Here is a 17559-nt window from a genome sequence, read left to right on the forward strand (position 1 = left end):
ACACAGAACAGACCCCGCTCACTTCTGTCGTCCCCGCTGTTGTAGGCGTCGCTGTCGGGAGAGTGCTCGCGCCGGCGCTTCGGGGACGGACGCGGGCTCAGGCTCCCCTCGTTTCTATAGCGCTTCCTAAACGGGGCAGACGGACGTAATCTGTAAACTCCAGGGGGCGAGAGACATTTCCCTTCTGTTTTTTACTATTATTCCTTGACTGTAACTAGAATACATAACTGTAGGATAGCAATATTATCAGAGTTGTATCATACAAAGGGCATTCGGCATTTTTAAATAAAATCCTTCATTTGTTAACACTTACAACTGTGAACTTAGAACACATGGCAACCTGTCTCCCTTTCATCATCCACGTAGAATCAAGAAACTGAAAATCACTAGATACACGTGCGCAAAGTGGAAACAGACAGCAGAGGACTCAGGATGTGCATGAACCGTCTGCTAGAACTGACTCATTAACTTCACATTTGCACACCTCATGTTGGAAAGTCACATGAAGAAACGGCTTCAGAATCAAAACGAGGAGCTCAAGGGACGGCCACGCCACTTACGACGCAGCCTTAAGTGTGTTCAGTGAGGCCACTGAAGTTGACTTTGCTCAACTGAGAATGGGGGAAAATGAGGCACACAATTACCACACAACTGTAATGAGGAACGAATTAGTCAGTCATAAGCCAGGCACGCTGTGTAAAAATTAGCTCCTTTTCTCTTTTTAAACTAAACCACTTGCTTGGTGACAGATAATTCAGATGTTCGTTACATTTGTTCTTCAGCTGAACTTTAAATAGGAGGTGGTCTGTATCTCTGGGCACTTAAGTCCTTCTGGTGTTTCCCTGTAGGTTCATCAAATGCTAACTTACCCAAGTTCCTAAGTAACAGTGTTTGTCAGGAAGTGCCACGGTCAACATGGAGAATGCGTCTCAGCACCGCCGTCTCCCTGACAGCCACTGGGAGGCAGGTGCCAGGGGGGCACACAGAAGGGGGTGGGCTCAGGCGCAGCGCCCACTCACACGCCCGAGCGTGCGCACGTGCACTAGGCTTCCCCGTCCCCCCGTCTGGGCTGGTGTAGTGCCTCACGCGACAGGAGAATGTGGTAAAGGGACGGTGTGTTAGTTAAGAGTCAGAACTCAAAAAGCCCTGCAGCGCCTGCTTTTGCCTGCCTGGTGTTTCCAGCATCACACGTAAGAAAGAGCCTAGACTCCTGGCGGAGAAGAGGTCATGTGAAGGACGAAGGAGATGCCCTAACCACGGCCAGCAGCAACTGCCAGACCTGTGAGCGAGGTCGTCTGAGGTCAACCAGACCTAGCGCAACTGCCGCATTGATTCCAGGCGACACCAGCAGAAGAACTACTCTGCTGATGTCAGAGCAATTCAGCCAGAATTGCTGATCCTCAGAATCATGAACAAAAAACACTGTTATTTTAAACGACTAACTTCTCAAGTGATTTGATTTCCAGCAGGAAATAACAGATACACTAGAAAAAGTGAAAATTTAAAACATGCAAAAAAACCCTTTAATTTCAAAGCAGTACCTACAGAAATAAAACTAAAGTCAAATAAAAGCTATCACAAGTCTGCAAACCTTCTGGATTAACAGCGGCTAAAAAAAGTGCTAGGGGACTTGCGCTGCAGAGGTGACAGCACAGACGGTGGAGAAGCCCAGAGGTAACCTTGCAGAAGTGGCCGCTGTCACAGAGCTGACTGGCCATGCACTGGAGGCCCTTTACCAGTGCCCTGACTGTCCCGTCACAAAATGAAAACAAACAAACAAACAAAAGAAGTTTTTGCTACTATATGCAGAGATCAGGAACATGGGAAACATTAACCAAAGCTTAGGATGCACGTGAGTTGAGAGAGAGGTTTCAGACTTGGACAGAAGAGAGCTGACGAGAGCACTGGGAGGAGAGAACTAATGTGCATTACGTGCCTGCGTACGTGAAAGGTAGTACCTGATTTTCATGTAAATGTAAGATTTTTCTTTTAACAAAATGAGGGTGAACTACAGAATGTCTTGGCTACAGACCTAATGGAAGCTGCTGCCACTTCTGTGCTCTGTTGTTTGTCTGTAACCACAACCCACAATACTGACGATGAAAAAAAGAGCCTAAAGCACAGTCTGTCTTTACCACGAGGTGCACGGGCTGGAGGCAGAAGCAAAGATCTCAAAGATACAAAGCACTGCCACAGTCTGCTTCGGCAGACGTAACCATACCTTCATCCCAGCGGGCATGCCTTACAGAGAAGTCAACTCCAACAGGTTTGGTTTTGTGCCCGGAAAACCTCACACACGGCCCATCAGAGCCCAGATCCTCCCGGCCACAGTGACTGGCTGGGTCCCTGGTCTGCTCCTCAACGGGTGAGCGCCCCCCACAGAGGGCTGCCGAGCTGAGGGGCTGCCTCAGCCGCCATCAGGAGAAAGCCCACCTAAGCCTGGACTAGCGCAGAGACGGGAGTGGAGGGATGGGAAACATCGCTCCTGACGCTTCGAGGAAGTGGGTACAACAGAAACACAAAAGGTAACCCGGACTCCCACGAAACTTGAGCAAATTGATTACTTTCAGTTTGTTTTTTTTTAAAAAGGGTGAAAATGTCCTCAGATGTACTAATGGAAAAATAATAACACATTTTTTCCCCAATTACCTACTATACTCCACAGTCCAAGAGAGGACCCCAGTCTCCCAGTGGTTACAGAAATCCCCCAGTGCTGAGACACTGTGACTGCTTCCGCAGCCCTGGGGAGCGACTCCAGACTTTCAGAGCACAAAACCATGAGGGATTGTCAGGAGTTGCATCAGCAATGTCCCCTGTAACTAGTCAACTCCAAGAACTAGTTACAAAGTAGATGTGATTCAAGTTCAATGATTCTATCACCTTTATGTTGGTTTCCTGTTAAAAACAAATCTATAGCAGGTGACTAAGTCACTGCACATCAGCAAAAAGGTAATTTAAATAAGAACGATGAATTACATTCCCACCAGGCTTACTTTGACTTCCTCTCCTCGTGTCCCTCTCGCAGACCCCTGTCTTCTCGGACATCTTCGCGCTTCTCCCTGCGGTCCTCGCGTCCCTTGTCTTTGTCTTCCCAGTCCCTCTGGCGCTCTCGCTCCTTCTCCCTTTCTCTGGCTCGCTCGCGTTCCCGCTCTCTCTCCCGCTCCCGTTCTCGTTCCCGCTCCCTCTCTTCTCGCTCCCTCTCCCGCTCCCGCTCCTTCTCCCTCTCCCGCTCCCTCTCTCTCTCCCTCTCGCGGTCATGGTCGCGATCCCGCTCCCTCTCTCGGTCTCTCTCTTTCTCCCTCTCTCGGTCTCTCTCCCGCTCCCTAGCCCGCTCTCTCTCCAGCTCTCTCTCCTTTTCTCGCTCCCGCTCCCGCTCCCGGTCCCGCTCCCTGTCCCGCTCCCGCTCCCGGTCCCGGTCCCGCTCTCTGGCCCTGTCCTCTCTCCTCTCGTCCACTCTGTCTACTCTCCGTTCCTCTCTTCTTTCATCACGCTCAAGCTCGTCATTCCTTCCCTGATGTCGAATTGGTGAGCTTGGTCTTTGATCTACAATGAAAACCAAGTTTTGTCAATGATTAATTCGACACATAACCTGTTGGTAAGACAGTATGGCAAATCTCAGATTTATCTGTGTACGGGGTCACAGTGGCAATAAATATAAATCAGGTACTATCTTTATTTTTTTAATTTAATCATCCAAGTAATCACCCCTAGATGTTAAAAACGTTTTTTTTCTTAAAGGTAACTTCCAGTTGCCCCCTAACACGGTACTGCTCCCACGGCCCGCCCGCCTCCCGCTGATCCGCCGCTGACCGTCCCCTGCGTGCTCCCTGCCCTGCCTCCAGCCCGCTGCTCCAACCCCACTTTCTGCCATCTCTACCCTTCACCTCTGATCTTCTCTGTCCCCCCAGCAGGACCTGAGAACACTGGTGGCAAAGGATAGGGGCAGCAGGAGGTGTAGAACATAGGAGCTGAAGGAAAAAAAAAATTTCCCTCGTAAGTCACACCTCTATTTCAGGCAAAAATATATACACATCAAAGTGCAGCTAATATGTGAAGAAAATATAGTAGAACAAAACATATTTTTGCTGCAATATCAATTTATTATAAACTAAAATATTAAGGGTACTGATGCTTTGTAATCTTGAAATAACTAAATGTAAAAAGTGTTTCACATTAGTGATAGGTTGATAATTAATAACTACTAATAAATGAAAAGTTTTGTTTAATCATAGAACTGATTAAACAAAGAGCTATTTTTCTTAGAATATTAACTGATAGTCTCAACACATTATATATATAAATTTTTTCACTTCACCAATCATGTAAACACAGAGAAAATTAATGCATGGTGCCCACACGCTCACTTGAGCAGGAAATCAGTCGGGGATCAAAAAAGTGTGTGGACGTGGCACGACTTCTTCCATGGACCTGCAGAAACCAGGTCACTGTGGTGGGGCCAAGGTCACCATGATGCCTGTACTTTTATATTATATAGTATTACCTGCTAGTTATAAAGATCATACTATCATGTGGCCAACAGGTTCGCAAGTGGCATTAACTGATTAAGCAGAATAATTTTAGGATATTTCTAGGGAAGGGTTCAATATATTAATTTGAATTCCCTTTCTTACCACAAATGAAAGAATTATCCATATTTACTCTTTAGAACAAAAGTTCATAAAATTTTAAAGCTAAAACCAAACCGAACCTCGTCCAGCCCCCTTCCTCCCTTCCTTCTAGAAAACACAGAAACTGTGGCCCAGCGGTTCCGTCGCCGGCCTCAGAGAGGTGGTGAGCGCACCGAGACATTAGCACGAGAGGTCAGCTCTCTGCAGCACTTCCTTACTGTTGCAGAAACCAACTTAAACTTAACATGGTTTTATTGCACTACACTTTCAATTTTTGGAATGCTACCTGACTGTCTGAATCTCTGGTTTGGGGGTTATATTGATGTTATAGTGATTTTTAAAAAGCTGAAACAAATTCAGTCCTGCAACTTATAGTAATAAGGGAATAGACACCCTCGTTTGACATATAAAAAGTCTATTTTCCCAACCAAAAAGACAATGTTTCTTATTTTCGAGAAAGTGGAAAGACCCTAAGAACACTACTTTAATGTCTAAACTATCTTTTTGATCTTTCCCCTAAAACGTGTCCTTCGAAGGGGTGCTTCTTGGTGAGTGACACACCCGCGTGTGGTGCCGTCCCAGCGGGCGCCCCGGACTTCACTCTCCCACACTCCTTCCTTCTGTCCCCTCCCAGCCCCGACAGCTGATACTAACTCAGACTCCAGCAAGCCCTCCTTGGACATCCGTATGTCCAGTCTACCTGGCTGGCACCCTGGGGCTGCAGCCTTCTCCCCGACTGACAATTTTTTGATGAAAACTCTACTCTCCCAGCAGCTTAAACGCAGTTATCTTCTAGGTAGTGAAATGGCAAGTAAATCCAAAATATTCAACCTGACCGACAGGCTGACACCCGGGCCTACACACTCTCATCGATCCTTTTTCCTGGCCCCTCCCTTCTCCACCAAGCACGGCGCACCTCTACCCCAACCTCACAGTCTCCACTACTCCGAAACACGTGTTTCTTTCTGCCCCTTGTGTCTGCACGTGCCGCGCCCTCTCACTGCAGAGTGTGTCTTCCACCGCCCCTTGCCGCAACTCTTACTGTCTTCCAAACCTAATTCGGGTGTCCCCTATTTATCAGGTGTCCCCTATCTCCCAGACCCTAATTCAGGTGTCCCCTATTTAGGAAGCCCCCTTGGATTTCCTCAGAATCCTGTTTGCTCCTCTGTCTTCCCATAGAACTTTGTACAGTCGTAGAATGAGTCACACTTCAATTGTCTCTTTGCACCCTAATCAGACTGTGACGAACTGAAGGGAAGATTTAAATTCCTGAGCACAGAGCAAAGTGCCTGGGCACCTCCCTACCAGTCCCTTCACGCTCTGAGACGGAGCCGGCGCACGCTCTTCCCTCTGCGTGGAAGGCTCCCACCCTCCACTCCTCCTGCTGTGAGGCTCTGCACAGATGTCACTGCCTCCCAACGTTCCACAAACACTCTATGCAGACAAAAAAAAAAGGCCCCTCCCTCATCCCCATTTCTACCTGGGTCCCTTGCGCATTATCCCCGACAGCGCAGAGTAACTGCCTCATTTGTGGGGGTTACCTTTGCCTCTATTAAGTCCCGCAAGTGCAGGGCTATTGTGCTCCAGGAACCTAGCCAAGCACCTGGGGCCTCAGCAAACATTTGTGGCATGTGCCATCACCCTCAAAAATGTGGTTCTCTCTCCATCATACCAACGCTGTTTATTGAAGGAGGTACAGTAAAGTAAAACAGAAAAAGAACAAGACTTGTGGTTAGAAGACCTAACTTTGAATTCTAGCTCTGGAACTTTGTAATATTGGAAAAACTGCTACCTTTTTCTTAGCCCAAATCTCTTAAATTACAAAATATCACCTTCCTTATACCTATACTCACAGAGATATTGTACATGTAAAAGAAAGGACTTTAAAAGATTGTTAAAATATATATTCTCTGACAGTATTGTAAGAGACATTAAGTCAGAGAATATACATATAAAGCAACTATCAAAGCCTTTGGTAATTCAGTGCACGTGTGGCTGAACCAAATCTAAAACTGAAACCGAATGCTGCTACTGAACTCAAGCATGACATGAGAAAAACCTGAGCCCAGATATGCAACCAGGAAAAAAGGAGGAAAAAAAGGAGGAAGATACACCGAACCGTTGCCAGGCCCCTGCGTCACGAGGGGCGTGTCAGTGTTAGGGAAGACGTAACTTCAGACACGAGCACCGAGCACACGCTCCGGCCTCACCTGTAACTAGAGAAACCACACGCGTCTTCGACCCGGAGGCGGCGGGCTCACCCCGACAGGCCCCACCCGGCCGCTCCAACCCCGGAGTCTCACCTCCCCTACAGGCCCCATGTACACTGTGTCTCACAGACTCCACCCCTCTCTCAGTTTTTCCCACATTAAGACACAATGTCACCTCTGATTCAGCTCACTGTGAAGCATCAATACTCAATTCCCTGCTCCATCAGATCTTGTCTGCTATTAATTTCAGCATCACAGTAAAGCCTGACACCAGTGATCAGCCAAGGTTAGTGAGACTCTCACCACATTTTAAGTGTGCAAGGCCCCAATATATTCAGGCAATGAAAGCTTGTGCAAGAAAGTACTTATCACCCTTCTTAAATGGCTTCTAGTAATCTTGCCTCAAATTTGATTTAAGAGATCGTCTAATAGAAGAACAGAAAACGTTTAGCTTGAGATACACGAGAACCTAACATTAGCTAAAGCAAGCACCCCATCTTCTCAGGAAGGAACGTGAGTAAGAGGTTTCTCAAACTACCCCAGACCTACAATGACCACTTTTTTCTTGTCCCCTCTGGCAGTCCTTACAGTTCTGCAAGCTAGTGAGTGAGTGGCCAGCACACGCAGATGAGAAGGTTCAGGTATCCCCCGAATCAGAAATGCCTGGAACGGCACCCCAGAGGACCCCCTATCTTTTAAAGGGCTGTGAGCTGCTGGGTCAGGGTGAGCGACACCGCAGGGCGCGTCAACGCTTGCAGGACGCACGCGGCCACTGCCCCAGGCACTGGGTGGTGAGCCGTGTACACACTCTCCCTACACTGAGTAAACGAGACAGAGGATACGAGTAAACGCAGTCGTTCCAAATGTGCCAACAAGCAGAAGTCTTAAAGGCCACCTTATACTACACAGCACACTAAACCCAGCCCCCTGACCGACGCGGGCCCCTGTTTAACGAGACCCCACGAACCTCTGTCCCGGGCGTCTCGGCGGTCCCTCTCGCCGTGTCTTCTCTCGAAGGAGGAGTCCCTCGGCAGGTCCCTGCTGTCCCTCTCAGGGTACCTGTCTCTCTCGGGGTAGCTGCTTCGCGTCTCCCAGCTGTCATGATAGTTGCTGCCACCGCCGTGACCGTCGACTTGAGAGGACCTCGTGCCGCGGCCCCCTAAGCAAACAAAGGGGAGACACACAAACGCTCACGCAGACAGTCTGTTCGAGAGGCCCCATCGGTCACGGCCTCTCCGACCGAAACACAGCCAGGCAAACGTGCTTTCACTTCCACCCCAAAGCGGGCTGATCGCTGCCGGGAAGCATACGGACTGCTGACCGGGACACCTGAGGCGTCCGACAACTGACTTGGGTGAGCTTAGGTCCCAGCGACCCTCGCCTCTGATGAAACCATGAAGCAGGAACACACATTTCGATGACCCCCAAAACAACAAAATAAAACATAAAACTACCGATTCATGTGTAACTCACAGAACTATCACGAAACAATGAAAATGTGGCTACATATCATTGCTTTCATTAAATTTAAAGCACAAACATTCCAGCACAGAACCAAGGTACTTTGTTGACATGACATGGTATCTAAAAATTTCCATTTAAAAAATGTGGGAAACTAACCCTCAGAGTATGATTATCTTCTTCAATAAATGTCTATTTTTCGTAGGACATCTGCAGGGGTGTAGGACCACCGCACGCATTTCCTGCAGCCCTGAGAACTGGGGGGACAGAAGTGCCCCCCACCACGTGCGGCAGGGGCAGGCTTCAGCGGAGCCCAGTGGCGGAGGTGAGGCCATGACCAGAGGGGAACAAAGCGAAAGAAGCTCTCAGTGGCCTCCCCAGCGCACCCCGCCCCCACCCTGTGCAGCTGGACTGCAGACAGCTTCTGGGTGCAGGGATGGTGCTGGGGTCTCACGAGCCTGAAACCGCCTCTCCCCAACAGTTCCCCCCAAAAGCCAAGACAACCACAACAGAGGAGGGGAGGCGCCTCCAGCCTAACATGAAGTGACACTGAGAAGACAGACCAGCAGACCAATGAGAAGAGTGACAGTGGACGGACTGCGCAGTGGCATTTTGGGGAAGGGGCGAGAAGCAGGTGGACGAGAAAGAGAGAGAGTCCAAGCTAATTCCGTCTAAGCCGTTGCAGGTAGTCCAACACATTTTGGTAGGTAGTTACTGGGTACAACAAATGCTTTCTCAGGGGAAAATAAGCCAAATGGCTCAAGATCTTGGTATGTCATCATTTGAGGTGGTTCAAAGGAGCACAAATACTGATGAATGCACAAACTGGTCTCTGACATCACCAACTTTTGAAAGCCCACCATTTTAATCCCCCTTTAATGCTAATTTTAAATTGTACACACACACACACACCTGTTCATTAGAAATTACTTCCTTTGAGTCTTTTTTGGTCCTGGTGGCAGACTTCCGAGTGTTTCACACTCACCAAGACCACAGGCAGGACGTGATTTAACCCGAGTCTCAGGCAGGCCTGCTTACCTCTCGCTACCTCAGCTCACAATTCCTGTTCAGAGTTTATAGGAGAGTTCACAAATTCAATGAACTGAAAACTGCTTTAAAAAAACAGTGATACTGAAGGTAGGAATAATGCATTTAGAAAAGAAATCTCAGGCGGTGCAACAATTTCTACCTAAGCACCCACGACACCGTGAACAGACAAGTAGCAATCCCCCAGCCTTACCTTTCTCGGGCAGCTCGGGGCCTCTCCCCCGACTCCTGCCCATCCTCATTTCACTCCGAGACTCGTTTCTGGGGTCGCCCCTCAGTTCCACACGAGAACCCTCCTCTCTCAGATGGTTTCTGCCGTAACCGCGGGACTCCTCGGGATAGGCGTCCTCCTTCCGATGCGCATCCCGGCCTTCCCGGTCCCTGTAGTCGTGAGCGTCCCGCGTGGAGCGAGCGTCTCTGGGGTCCCGGCTCTCCTTGGCCTCCCTGCTGTAGTCCCGCAGGTCTCTGGAGTCCCTCAGCTCCCGTCGGTCCCGCGCGTCCCTGGCGTCCCTTCGGTCCCGCACCTCTCGGGGGTCCCGGTCCTCTCTGTGGTCCCGGGAAGAGCTCTGCTCCTGCTCGTACTCCCGCTCTTCTCGGGCATCCTTCTCTCTGTCCCTCTTGCCTCTAGTCTCTGTAACGAAAGTTTGGAAATCAAGTGTGATTCCTTCTGCAAAATTTTGGGAAACTAAGTAATATATTTAATATGGAGCTTTTGAGATTTTATTACAATGGTAATTCATGTCCTTTGCAGAAAACCAAAGGAGAAAACCTGTTCACGTAAGAAAACTAAATCCATCCAAAAGCTGAAGTCCCAAAAGTAATTTCACTAACACTTAGATAATTGTTTTTATTGGATAAGCTCTAAATAAGATCTTCCCGTGCCCCAACTTACCCCTACGTAAAAAACTGAATGAAACAAAGAAGTCGACCCCCTGTCACTGATGGCTTCCGCTGTAGGACCACTGGGCGAGGCCCCCTGCGGACCTCAGGCCGGGCTGGGCCACACAGGGCTTCCTGGATGGGGTCAGGCGTTTGGAGCGGCCACAGCGAGGAAGCCGACTGGCAAACAGGTGCTGGCCCTCTCTTTTCTGTTACACGGAGTCACACTCGTGTCTGTAAAGCTTTCTCTACTTAGGGCATTTTGTAAGATTTCATAGAAAAATAAATGAGCAATTTTAGTTACTAAAAAGCTGGAATGAATCTGATTATTTAATCCAAACTGGTCATTCTATGAATGAAGAAATAGAGACCCAGAACTTAAAGGGCTCAGTTAACCCTATGCCTCATGGGAACCTGCGAAGGTTAGGAACCAGTCTTTAGATGGGTCGAGGACAGACACAGGTGGATCACAGAAGAACCTGACGTGAGCTGAAGAATCAACAAGAGAACTCAAAGAAGAACACCGCCTCTTTAAACCGGGCTCCTCAGTGGGCTGCTCCGGCTCTGCCCCCAGGCCACGGGCCCCTCCAGGCTCAGCCTCATACCCAGGCCATGATCAATTCACGCCTCTGCACTGTGTCTCCAGGGCTTCGGTCCACAGACTTTCCCAAGCATCCGAAGACCCAGTACCACAAACCCTCCAGATTCTCATGCCAGTAACTCGTCTACCCTGCCAAGTCCTAGGTCCAGATGCCTACGTCCATCAGTGCCATTTAAGGACAGAGGTGCTAGGCAAGGATGCGCTATGTGTCTATCCCATCTCCTGAGTATGTTACTTCTTCCTAGTCTTCCTCCAATACCAACAGTGCCTAAAAATAGGTTCACTTAATACCTTTTCATGATGCTCCACCTGACTTTACAAATATTTCTAAGTACTACATTTTGTTCTTTACCTACCTCCCCATTCTTCCACTAACATTATTCTTATTTCAGGAAATGACATCCAAGTAGAGAGGAACATACATCTCCTGCATGGAAGTTTAAAGAACTGTCCTCCTTAAAAAGAACCTAAACACATACAAATTCTTCCTCTAACATGAGCCACTCTTACCACAAGAACAGCAATCCTACAAACACTCGACTGCACGCTATTCCCCTTCACTAGGCGGCTTACGATGATTATGTTTTGAAATGACGAAGAGTGTTTATTCAGTAAGTAGTCACTGAGTGAATACTGTATTCCTGGCCAACTCCAGGTGCTAAATCTCTTATTAAAATTAATAGATAGGTACAAAGAGTTTTCCCATCTTGCCAATGCTCCATAAATACTGATGTGTAGATCTGGTTCCCAAACCAGGTACATAGAGACCACCTATAAAATGGGCACTCTCACTACTCCCTACCAATGCATCCGTCATTTTCCTGGATAAAAAAACTTTACCCCAGCTGGTGTGGCTCAGTGGACCGAGTGCTGGCCTACAAACCAAAGGGTCGCTGGTTCAATTCCCAGTCAGCCAGGTCCCCAGTGGAGGGTGTGCGAGAAGCAAGCACACATTGATGCTTCTATCCCACTTTCTCCCTCCCTTCCCCCTCTCTAAAAATATTTTTTAAAAGCTTTAAAAAATTTTTATTAATTATTGCTTATGCTGTTAGTAGGAAAGAGTAATAACTAAGTTCAAGGTGTTTCATGGGAAACTGCTACACTAAACTCACAGAGAGGCTCTTAACATGCATATTAAACAGAACTGTTGCAAGTGAGCAAGTGTTTCCTGAGCTGTCATTACATTCAAAAGCCAACTCAGGAGGAGTCAGAGGAAAAACCTGCCAAGGTAGTAAGCAGGGACAGGACGCTGAGACAAGTGGCAGGGGCAGCAGATGGCAGCTGCAAGACTCTCCTGTCAGGTCATGATAGCCTCTCAGCCTGAACGGGGCGCCGCCAATCCAAACTTAATTCTCAGGGATCCAGAAAGGAAGACGTCTTCGGTTACTTTACCTCCTTCTTGAGTTACACCTGGAAACCTGGTCACGTGATGTGCACTGACCCTTGGGTCCTCCGCCAACTCCCACGTCTTCATCAAAACACCTCTGGTGCCTTCAACCTCTGCCCTCTGGTTTGCTGCTTTTGTTTCCTTAACCCCCCCCTTTTTTTAAATAACTAACTAAAAATTAGAAGGATGCACTAAGAATAAAATGGCCAAAAACTTCTAGAACTGAGTACTCAAGTAAAACATCTCCGAGGAAACACCCACTTAGTCCACGCACACAGGGCGCAGCAGGAGTGACGCCACTGGGTGTGGCTGGTGGGAGACGTGAGGACGTGAGTGTCTCGCCCAAGACGGACGGCAACTTGAACATCCACCTAAAGTGTCACGGGGTCCACTTGAGCGTGACATTGCTATGTTACAGAATCACACACTTACGATTTTGTAATGAAAGACTTTTCACGTAATAAAGAGGAGCGTTGCCTGTGCTGGGCCCTGTCCTTTAACCGCTCACATTCCCAGGTCATCAAGCACCTGGAGAGCTCTCCTGTGTCTCGGAAGACTTAATAGGACAGTTCTCTTCCCCCTAATGACAACAGCAGGCCCGAATGGCCACGTTTTAAATTAGGAAACGTGCGCGTGAGCAGCCTTGAGAAGGAAACGAAGACGCAGAGTGGGCGCGTACCCTCCCTGCGGTCGTGCCGCCGGTCGTGTGCCTGCGAGGCCCGCTCGTGCTCGTGCCGCCCCTTCTCGCGCAGGGGCGAGCGCTGCCGCGGGGGGCTCTGCTTCCTCTGCGGGGACGACGGGGCGTGTGAGGACGGGTATGGCGAGGAAGACCGTCGCAGCGGCGGAGTCAGCGTCCTCTGGTAGGGCGGCGAGGGGGTTCTCTTCCGACGAGGGGAGAGAGAGTGCCTCTGCACGGAGGACCCCGAGCGCGAGGAGGACGAGTGGTGTCGGGAAGACACGGGCGAGCGGTGCTGTCCCGAAGGGGAGGCCGACCTGCGAGGCAAACGCACGGATGAAGAGCACGCCAGGGGACACCCTTTCCCCCGAACGAAACCCGAATGCCACAGTCAAAGCTGACAGTGCGAATAATTCCGCCCTCTGAACTTAATGCTGTATTGTCATCGACTACTGAAGTAGAAAGACGTGGAGTGTGCTTACTGAGCACTCTGCCTACTTTTTAAAGCTTTACCTCACTTAATCCTCACTCCAACCCCGGAGGCAATGCCGTGCACACGGCACAGCCAGACAGACAGAGGCTCGAGGAGAACAAATTACTCATTCAGGGTCTCACTCGGGGTAAATGGCGGAGCCGGGAAACAGGCTCCTGTGAATTCAAGGCTCGTGCACCTTCCCTTACACTGCAACTCAAAAGACAGAGACTGGGAGAGCTCTAAAGCGCTTGATTTTTCCCTTGAGAAAATATTATTTTCATGAAAAAATGTGAAAACAAATTTCAAAAAACTAACAAGCACAAAACATCCCTATCGAATCTGTAAGCATCCCACAGACCCTGTGACCCAGAAAAACCGATGGGACAGACCATGCTGTGTGCGGAAGGAAGGGTGCTGTCCACAGAGGTCCAGAGGCAGAGGCCGCCCACAGTTCGCCGACAGGCAAAGGGAGGAACAAATGCGGTCGGTATATGGACAAAATATCGCTCAGCTCTCCGAAGGAGGGCAATCCTGTCCCCACGCTTCAGCACGGATGAACCCCAGAGACATTACACTGAGATAAGCCAGTCACAAAAAGACCGAATGATTCCATTCATGTAAGTACCGAACATGGTCAGATTCCAGTCACCAGGGGCTGAGCGGCTGGGGGGGCAGGGGAGAGGGCCGGGAGCTGTTCGTGGGTCTCCAGTTTCAGATTTGCAAGACGAAGAGGTTCTGGAGATATGTTTTATATGACAATGCAAATACAGTTTACTGACTGAACTGTACATTTAAAAATGAAGACTGGAAATTTCGTTCTTTTAATCACAGTAAAAAACCTTAAGTTAATGTTTATTAAAGTATCCATAATTCAATATGGGAACCATTAAATACACACACAAAACTTAGTAACACTAAAAAACATGTATCACAGTAATGCCTAAAAGCTTCTGAAAAGTATTTCCGACCTCACAAAAGTAAAATTGTTAAAACACTGAATCCTACCTACTTACCTGGGCTTGTCTCGTTTTTCTCTCTGTCTTTCAAAATCCCGTCCTCTGTCCTTTCCATCTCTTGGTTTTTCTTCTGTCCTGTCTTTTACTTTATACTTTTCTTTATATTTTTTCCCCAGAGCAATATCTTCCTGTACTGGAGGGGGTGGGCTAGGAGTGCGAGGTCCTTTTTTCTTACTCTGGTTGCTTTTTGAATTCCTGGAGGTAACAAAGCTCTCATTAGAGGTCCCAATACTTTTGGAAGGTCTAATAGATTTTTTCCACTTTAACAAAGCACATTTAAAAAATGGTAGCATTCCTTTCAAAAACTTGCCTTTGATTATTCTGTATACTAGTAATCAGTATCGAGACAACAGAGAAATGAGCAAAGAAGTAATTTACTTCTTAATAAAAACTGAGAAACCACGTGGAGGGCAGGAACAGATGACGCTGGCTGGTTCTAGGCCCAGGGGGTCTCACTCATCGACGTAACGCTCGGCGCCAGGCTGTGCCTCACACGAGGTCAGAGGCAACGGCCGGCTCCCAGGGAGAGCGTCAGATGAACTGCTTTGCAACCCCCTCGGCCTCCTCAGTGTGGTGACCGTGCAAGACAAAGACTGAAGAGTCTGTCGACCTGACTGTCACCTCAGGTGACTCACGGGCACGGGCTGCAATACTTCACCAAATTTTAAATGAAATTCTAACCCTTACTTGTGGTTTGACGTGTCTTTGAACAGTTTATTGTATGACTCAGAAGTGACGCTTAGAAACTACAGAGCTAAAGAAATGGGACAGGCAATTCAGTGTTTTCTTTGTACCTAAAATATACTGTTTTCCATATCGTTCTCCTTCTACTATCAAATCAATATCGAAGCTAAGTAATATATTACTACTTAAAATATATTTTAATATATAGTAGTATAAAATATACATACAACATATAAAATGTTTATATTTTATATTTCATAAAATATGAGATATTTACATTTTATATTTCATGAAATAAAATATTTATATAAAATGTTCATTATATTGTGAGTATACTTATTTACAAATATATAAATATTTATTATAAAGTATAGGTTATTTACATAAAATGTTTATATTACTATAATATACAATGTAAAATATATGCATAGGAAATATATATTACTATGTATACACTATAAAGAATTTAACCTTGTGGTCATGTACACAAAGAGACAATTGTACATAATGAAATTAAGTTCATTATGTATAATATCTACTAGATAAAAACTAGAAACAATGTAAATGTTCAACAAAGTAAATAGGCATAAAGTATAAATACTAAAAAGTTAAGGCTAAATATATCAATATAGATAAATGTAAAAAACATTAAATGAAAAGTTGCAGAAGGAAGGTTATAATAAATCTGCAGTTACGATTCAACAGATGAAAATACCACTATATACTGCAAAATAATAAGACAGTATGAAGATACACACAAGTATCATAAAAGCCAAATTCAAGAGGGAAAACAGGAAATGTATGTTATGTTTCATTTCTTAAAAAAATAAAAATCTCTGAAGCACACGTAGATGTGAAACTTTTTTATTGTTCTTTATTATTTTCCTTTGAAGTGAAACATTTCAGTCTTTTTAAAAGCAAAACCCGTTCAATTCCGAAAGCATTCAGAGCACCCTCTGTAATCTACGAACTCCCCCTTGCGTCAATTCCGAAAGAGCTGTGTCTTTCCCACCCGTCCACCAGCCCACTGACCTCTGCTGGTCCAACAGCGGAGAGGACACCGCAGCTGTCTTCTTGTCCTTCTTGCTGGACGAGGACGATGACTTAGGGCTTGATTTTCGCTTTGGAGACTTGCTAGACTTCCTCAGAGAAGGCGACGGAGATAACTTTGACCTAACCACTTCTGGTGAGACCTTTCAGAAAAATGCAGTGAGTCAGTGCAGGGACTTCCCTCAGGGCTGGACACTCAGGCTGAAAGGCAGGTGTTTTTAAATCGCACCGCAAGTCAGACGAAGTACTAAGTGTTGTTACAACATCAAGTACTGACTGCAGTCTGACTTCTGAACCTGCGTTTTTTGCCCTAAATGACACTAACACCAATAAAACAAACTAAAGTTAGGAAATTTCAAAGTCTTCTAAAAAACCCACAAATTATATTCTAATAAATTATCTCTCTCTAGAAATGACTCGAGTTTTCTAGAAGCAGCCATGGGCCTAAACGACAGACACACACACAGTCCAACCCCCTCTACATGAGCTGGTCACCCCAGGCAACAGAACCTCCGTTTTGTTCACCTGTTCAGCAGGAATGAGATTTCCTATTTATCTAATAGACCAAATGATTAACATAGAGGAAGTGACTGATATAGAGCAGGCTGACCAATATATGTCAGTATCCTCATACAACTTAAAATGCAGCAAGTAGCTAGTGCGTTCTGATATCCATGTTGATGTCAGTTAACTAACATATATTTCAATAAATAGCACACCTCCTTTTTAATAATAATTTCTTCTCTCTTCTCCATGTTTTCTTGCTCCAGCTTCATTAATTCCCTCTGTATCTTCTGACGCTTCATTTCCAATGACAATTCATGAACATAGTCATAATTAATATCTCCATTGTCAGAATCTTTAAAATAAAAACCCCATTACTTGTCAGAAGCTATAATAATAATCTATATGAAAAACTAGAGAATCTCTTCAACTATTATATCAATTAAAATGGTAGAGCCTTTTATTAGATTAACATACTTCTAAAAGACAAAGGAAATATATACTGTTTCTATAAAGGATTCAAATCAATATGGCTGATTATGAGAAGCCAAATATTTGTAAGGTTCCTAGATTTTCTGGGAGTAATTTTGGGTAGTTGGGGGTTGTGTTTTGGTTAGAAAATGGGATTTTTAAAAGATAAAATCAGAACACTCAGAAACAAATTCTGAGCATTAAAGACACCGAAAGGCACACGATTTTCAAATTGCGCCAGTTTCAACCAAGAGAAAACACAAACAGCCAAGCGAGGGTGCTGGCAGTGGAACCGCTACAGAAGACGTTCACTCGCCGTTCCAAAGCACTGAATAAAGAAAAGGTTCCTGTATTAAAAGCACGTCAGTACTTTTAGATGACTGTCTAGAATAAGGTGTCGGCGATCAACAGGCAGGGCAGAGAGGCCTGAGCAGGGAGCAAAGACCCGAAGAGCGGCACAGGGAGCCACG

General features: G+C 46.6%; 1 protein-coding gene across 8 annotated transcripts in view; it reads right to left on the reverse strand.

Moving 5' to 3' along the window:
* Window positions 1-17559, reverse strand: part of ZC3H13 (zinc finger CCCH-type containing 13) — a 44106-nt gene that overhangs the window by 15445 nt on the left and 11102 nt on the right. For 4 of the 8 annotated variants that reach the window (XM_053665540.1, XM_053665544.1, XM_053665537.1 and 1 more), the window contains 9 exons: window positions 16834-16973; window positions 16097-16257; window positions 14378-14575; window positions 12893-13206; window positions 9540-9977; window positions 7806-7997; window positions 3885-3968; window positions 2994-3543; window positions 14-126 (listed from right to left, as the gene is read on the reverse strand). In XM_053665540.1, coding sequence (XP_053521515.1) covers window positions 14-126; window positions 2994-3543; window positions 3885-3968; window positions 7806-7997; window positions 9540-9977; window positions 12893-13206; window positions 14378-14575; window positions 16097-16257; window positions 16834-16973 — 2190 coding nt within the window. The remainder of the gene's footprint in view (window positions 1-13; window positions 127-2993; window positions 3544-3884; window positions 3969-7805; window positions 7998-9539; window positions 9978-12892; window positions 13207-14377; window positions 14576-16096; window positions 16258-16833; window positions 16974-17559) is intronic. The other 4 variants (XM_053665542.1, XM_053665541.1, XM_053665543.1 and 1 more) reach the window with 4 other exon arrangements.

This window comes from Artibeus jamaicensis, unplaced genomic scaffold (genome assembly GCF_021234435.1).
Source record: "Artibeus jamaicensis isolate MK-2021 breed Jamaican fruit bat unplaced genomic scaffold, CSHL_Jam_final contig_415, whole genome shotgun sequence".
Classification (NCBI taxonomy): Eukaryota; Metazoa; Chordata; class Mammalia; order Chiroptera; family Phyllostomidae; genus Artibeus; species Artibeus jamaicensis.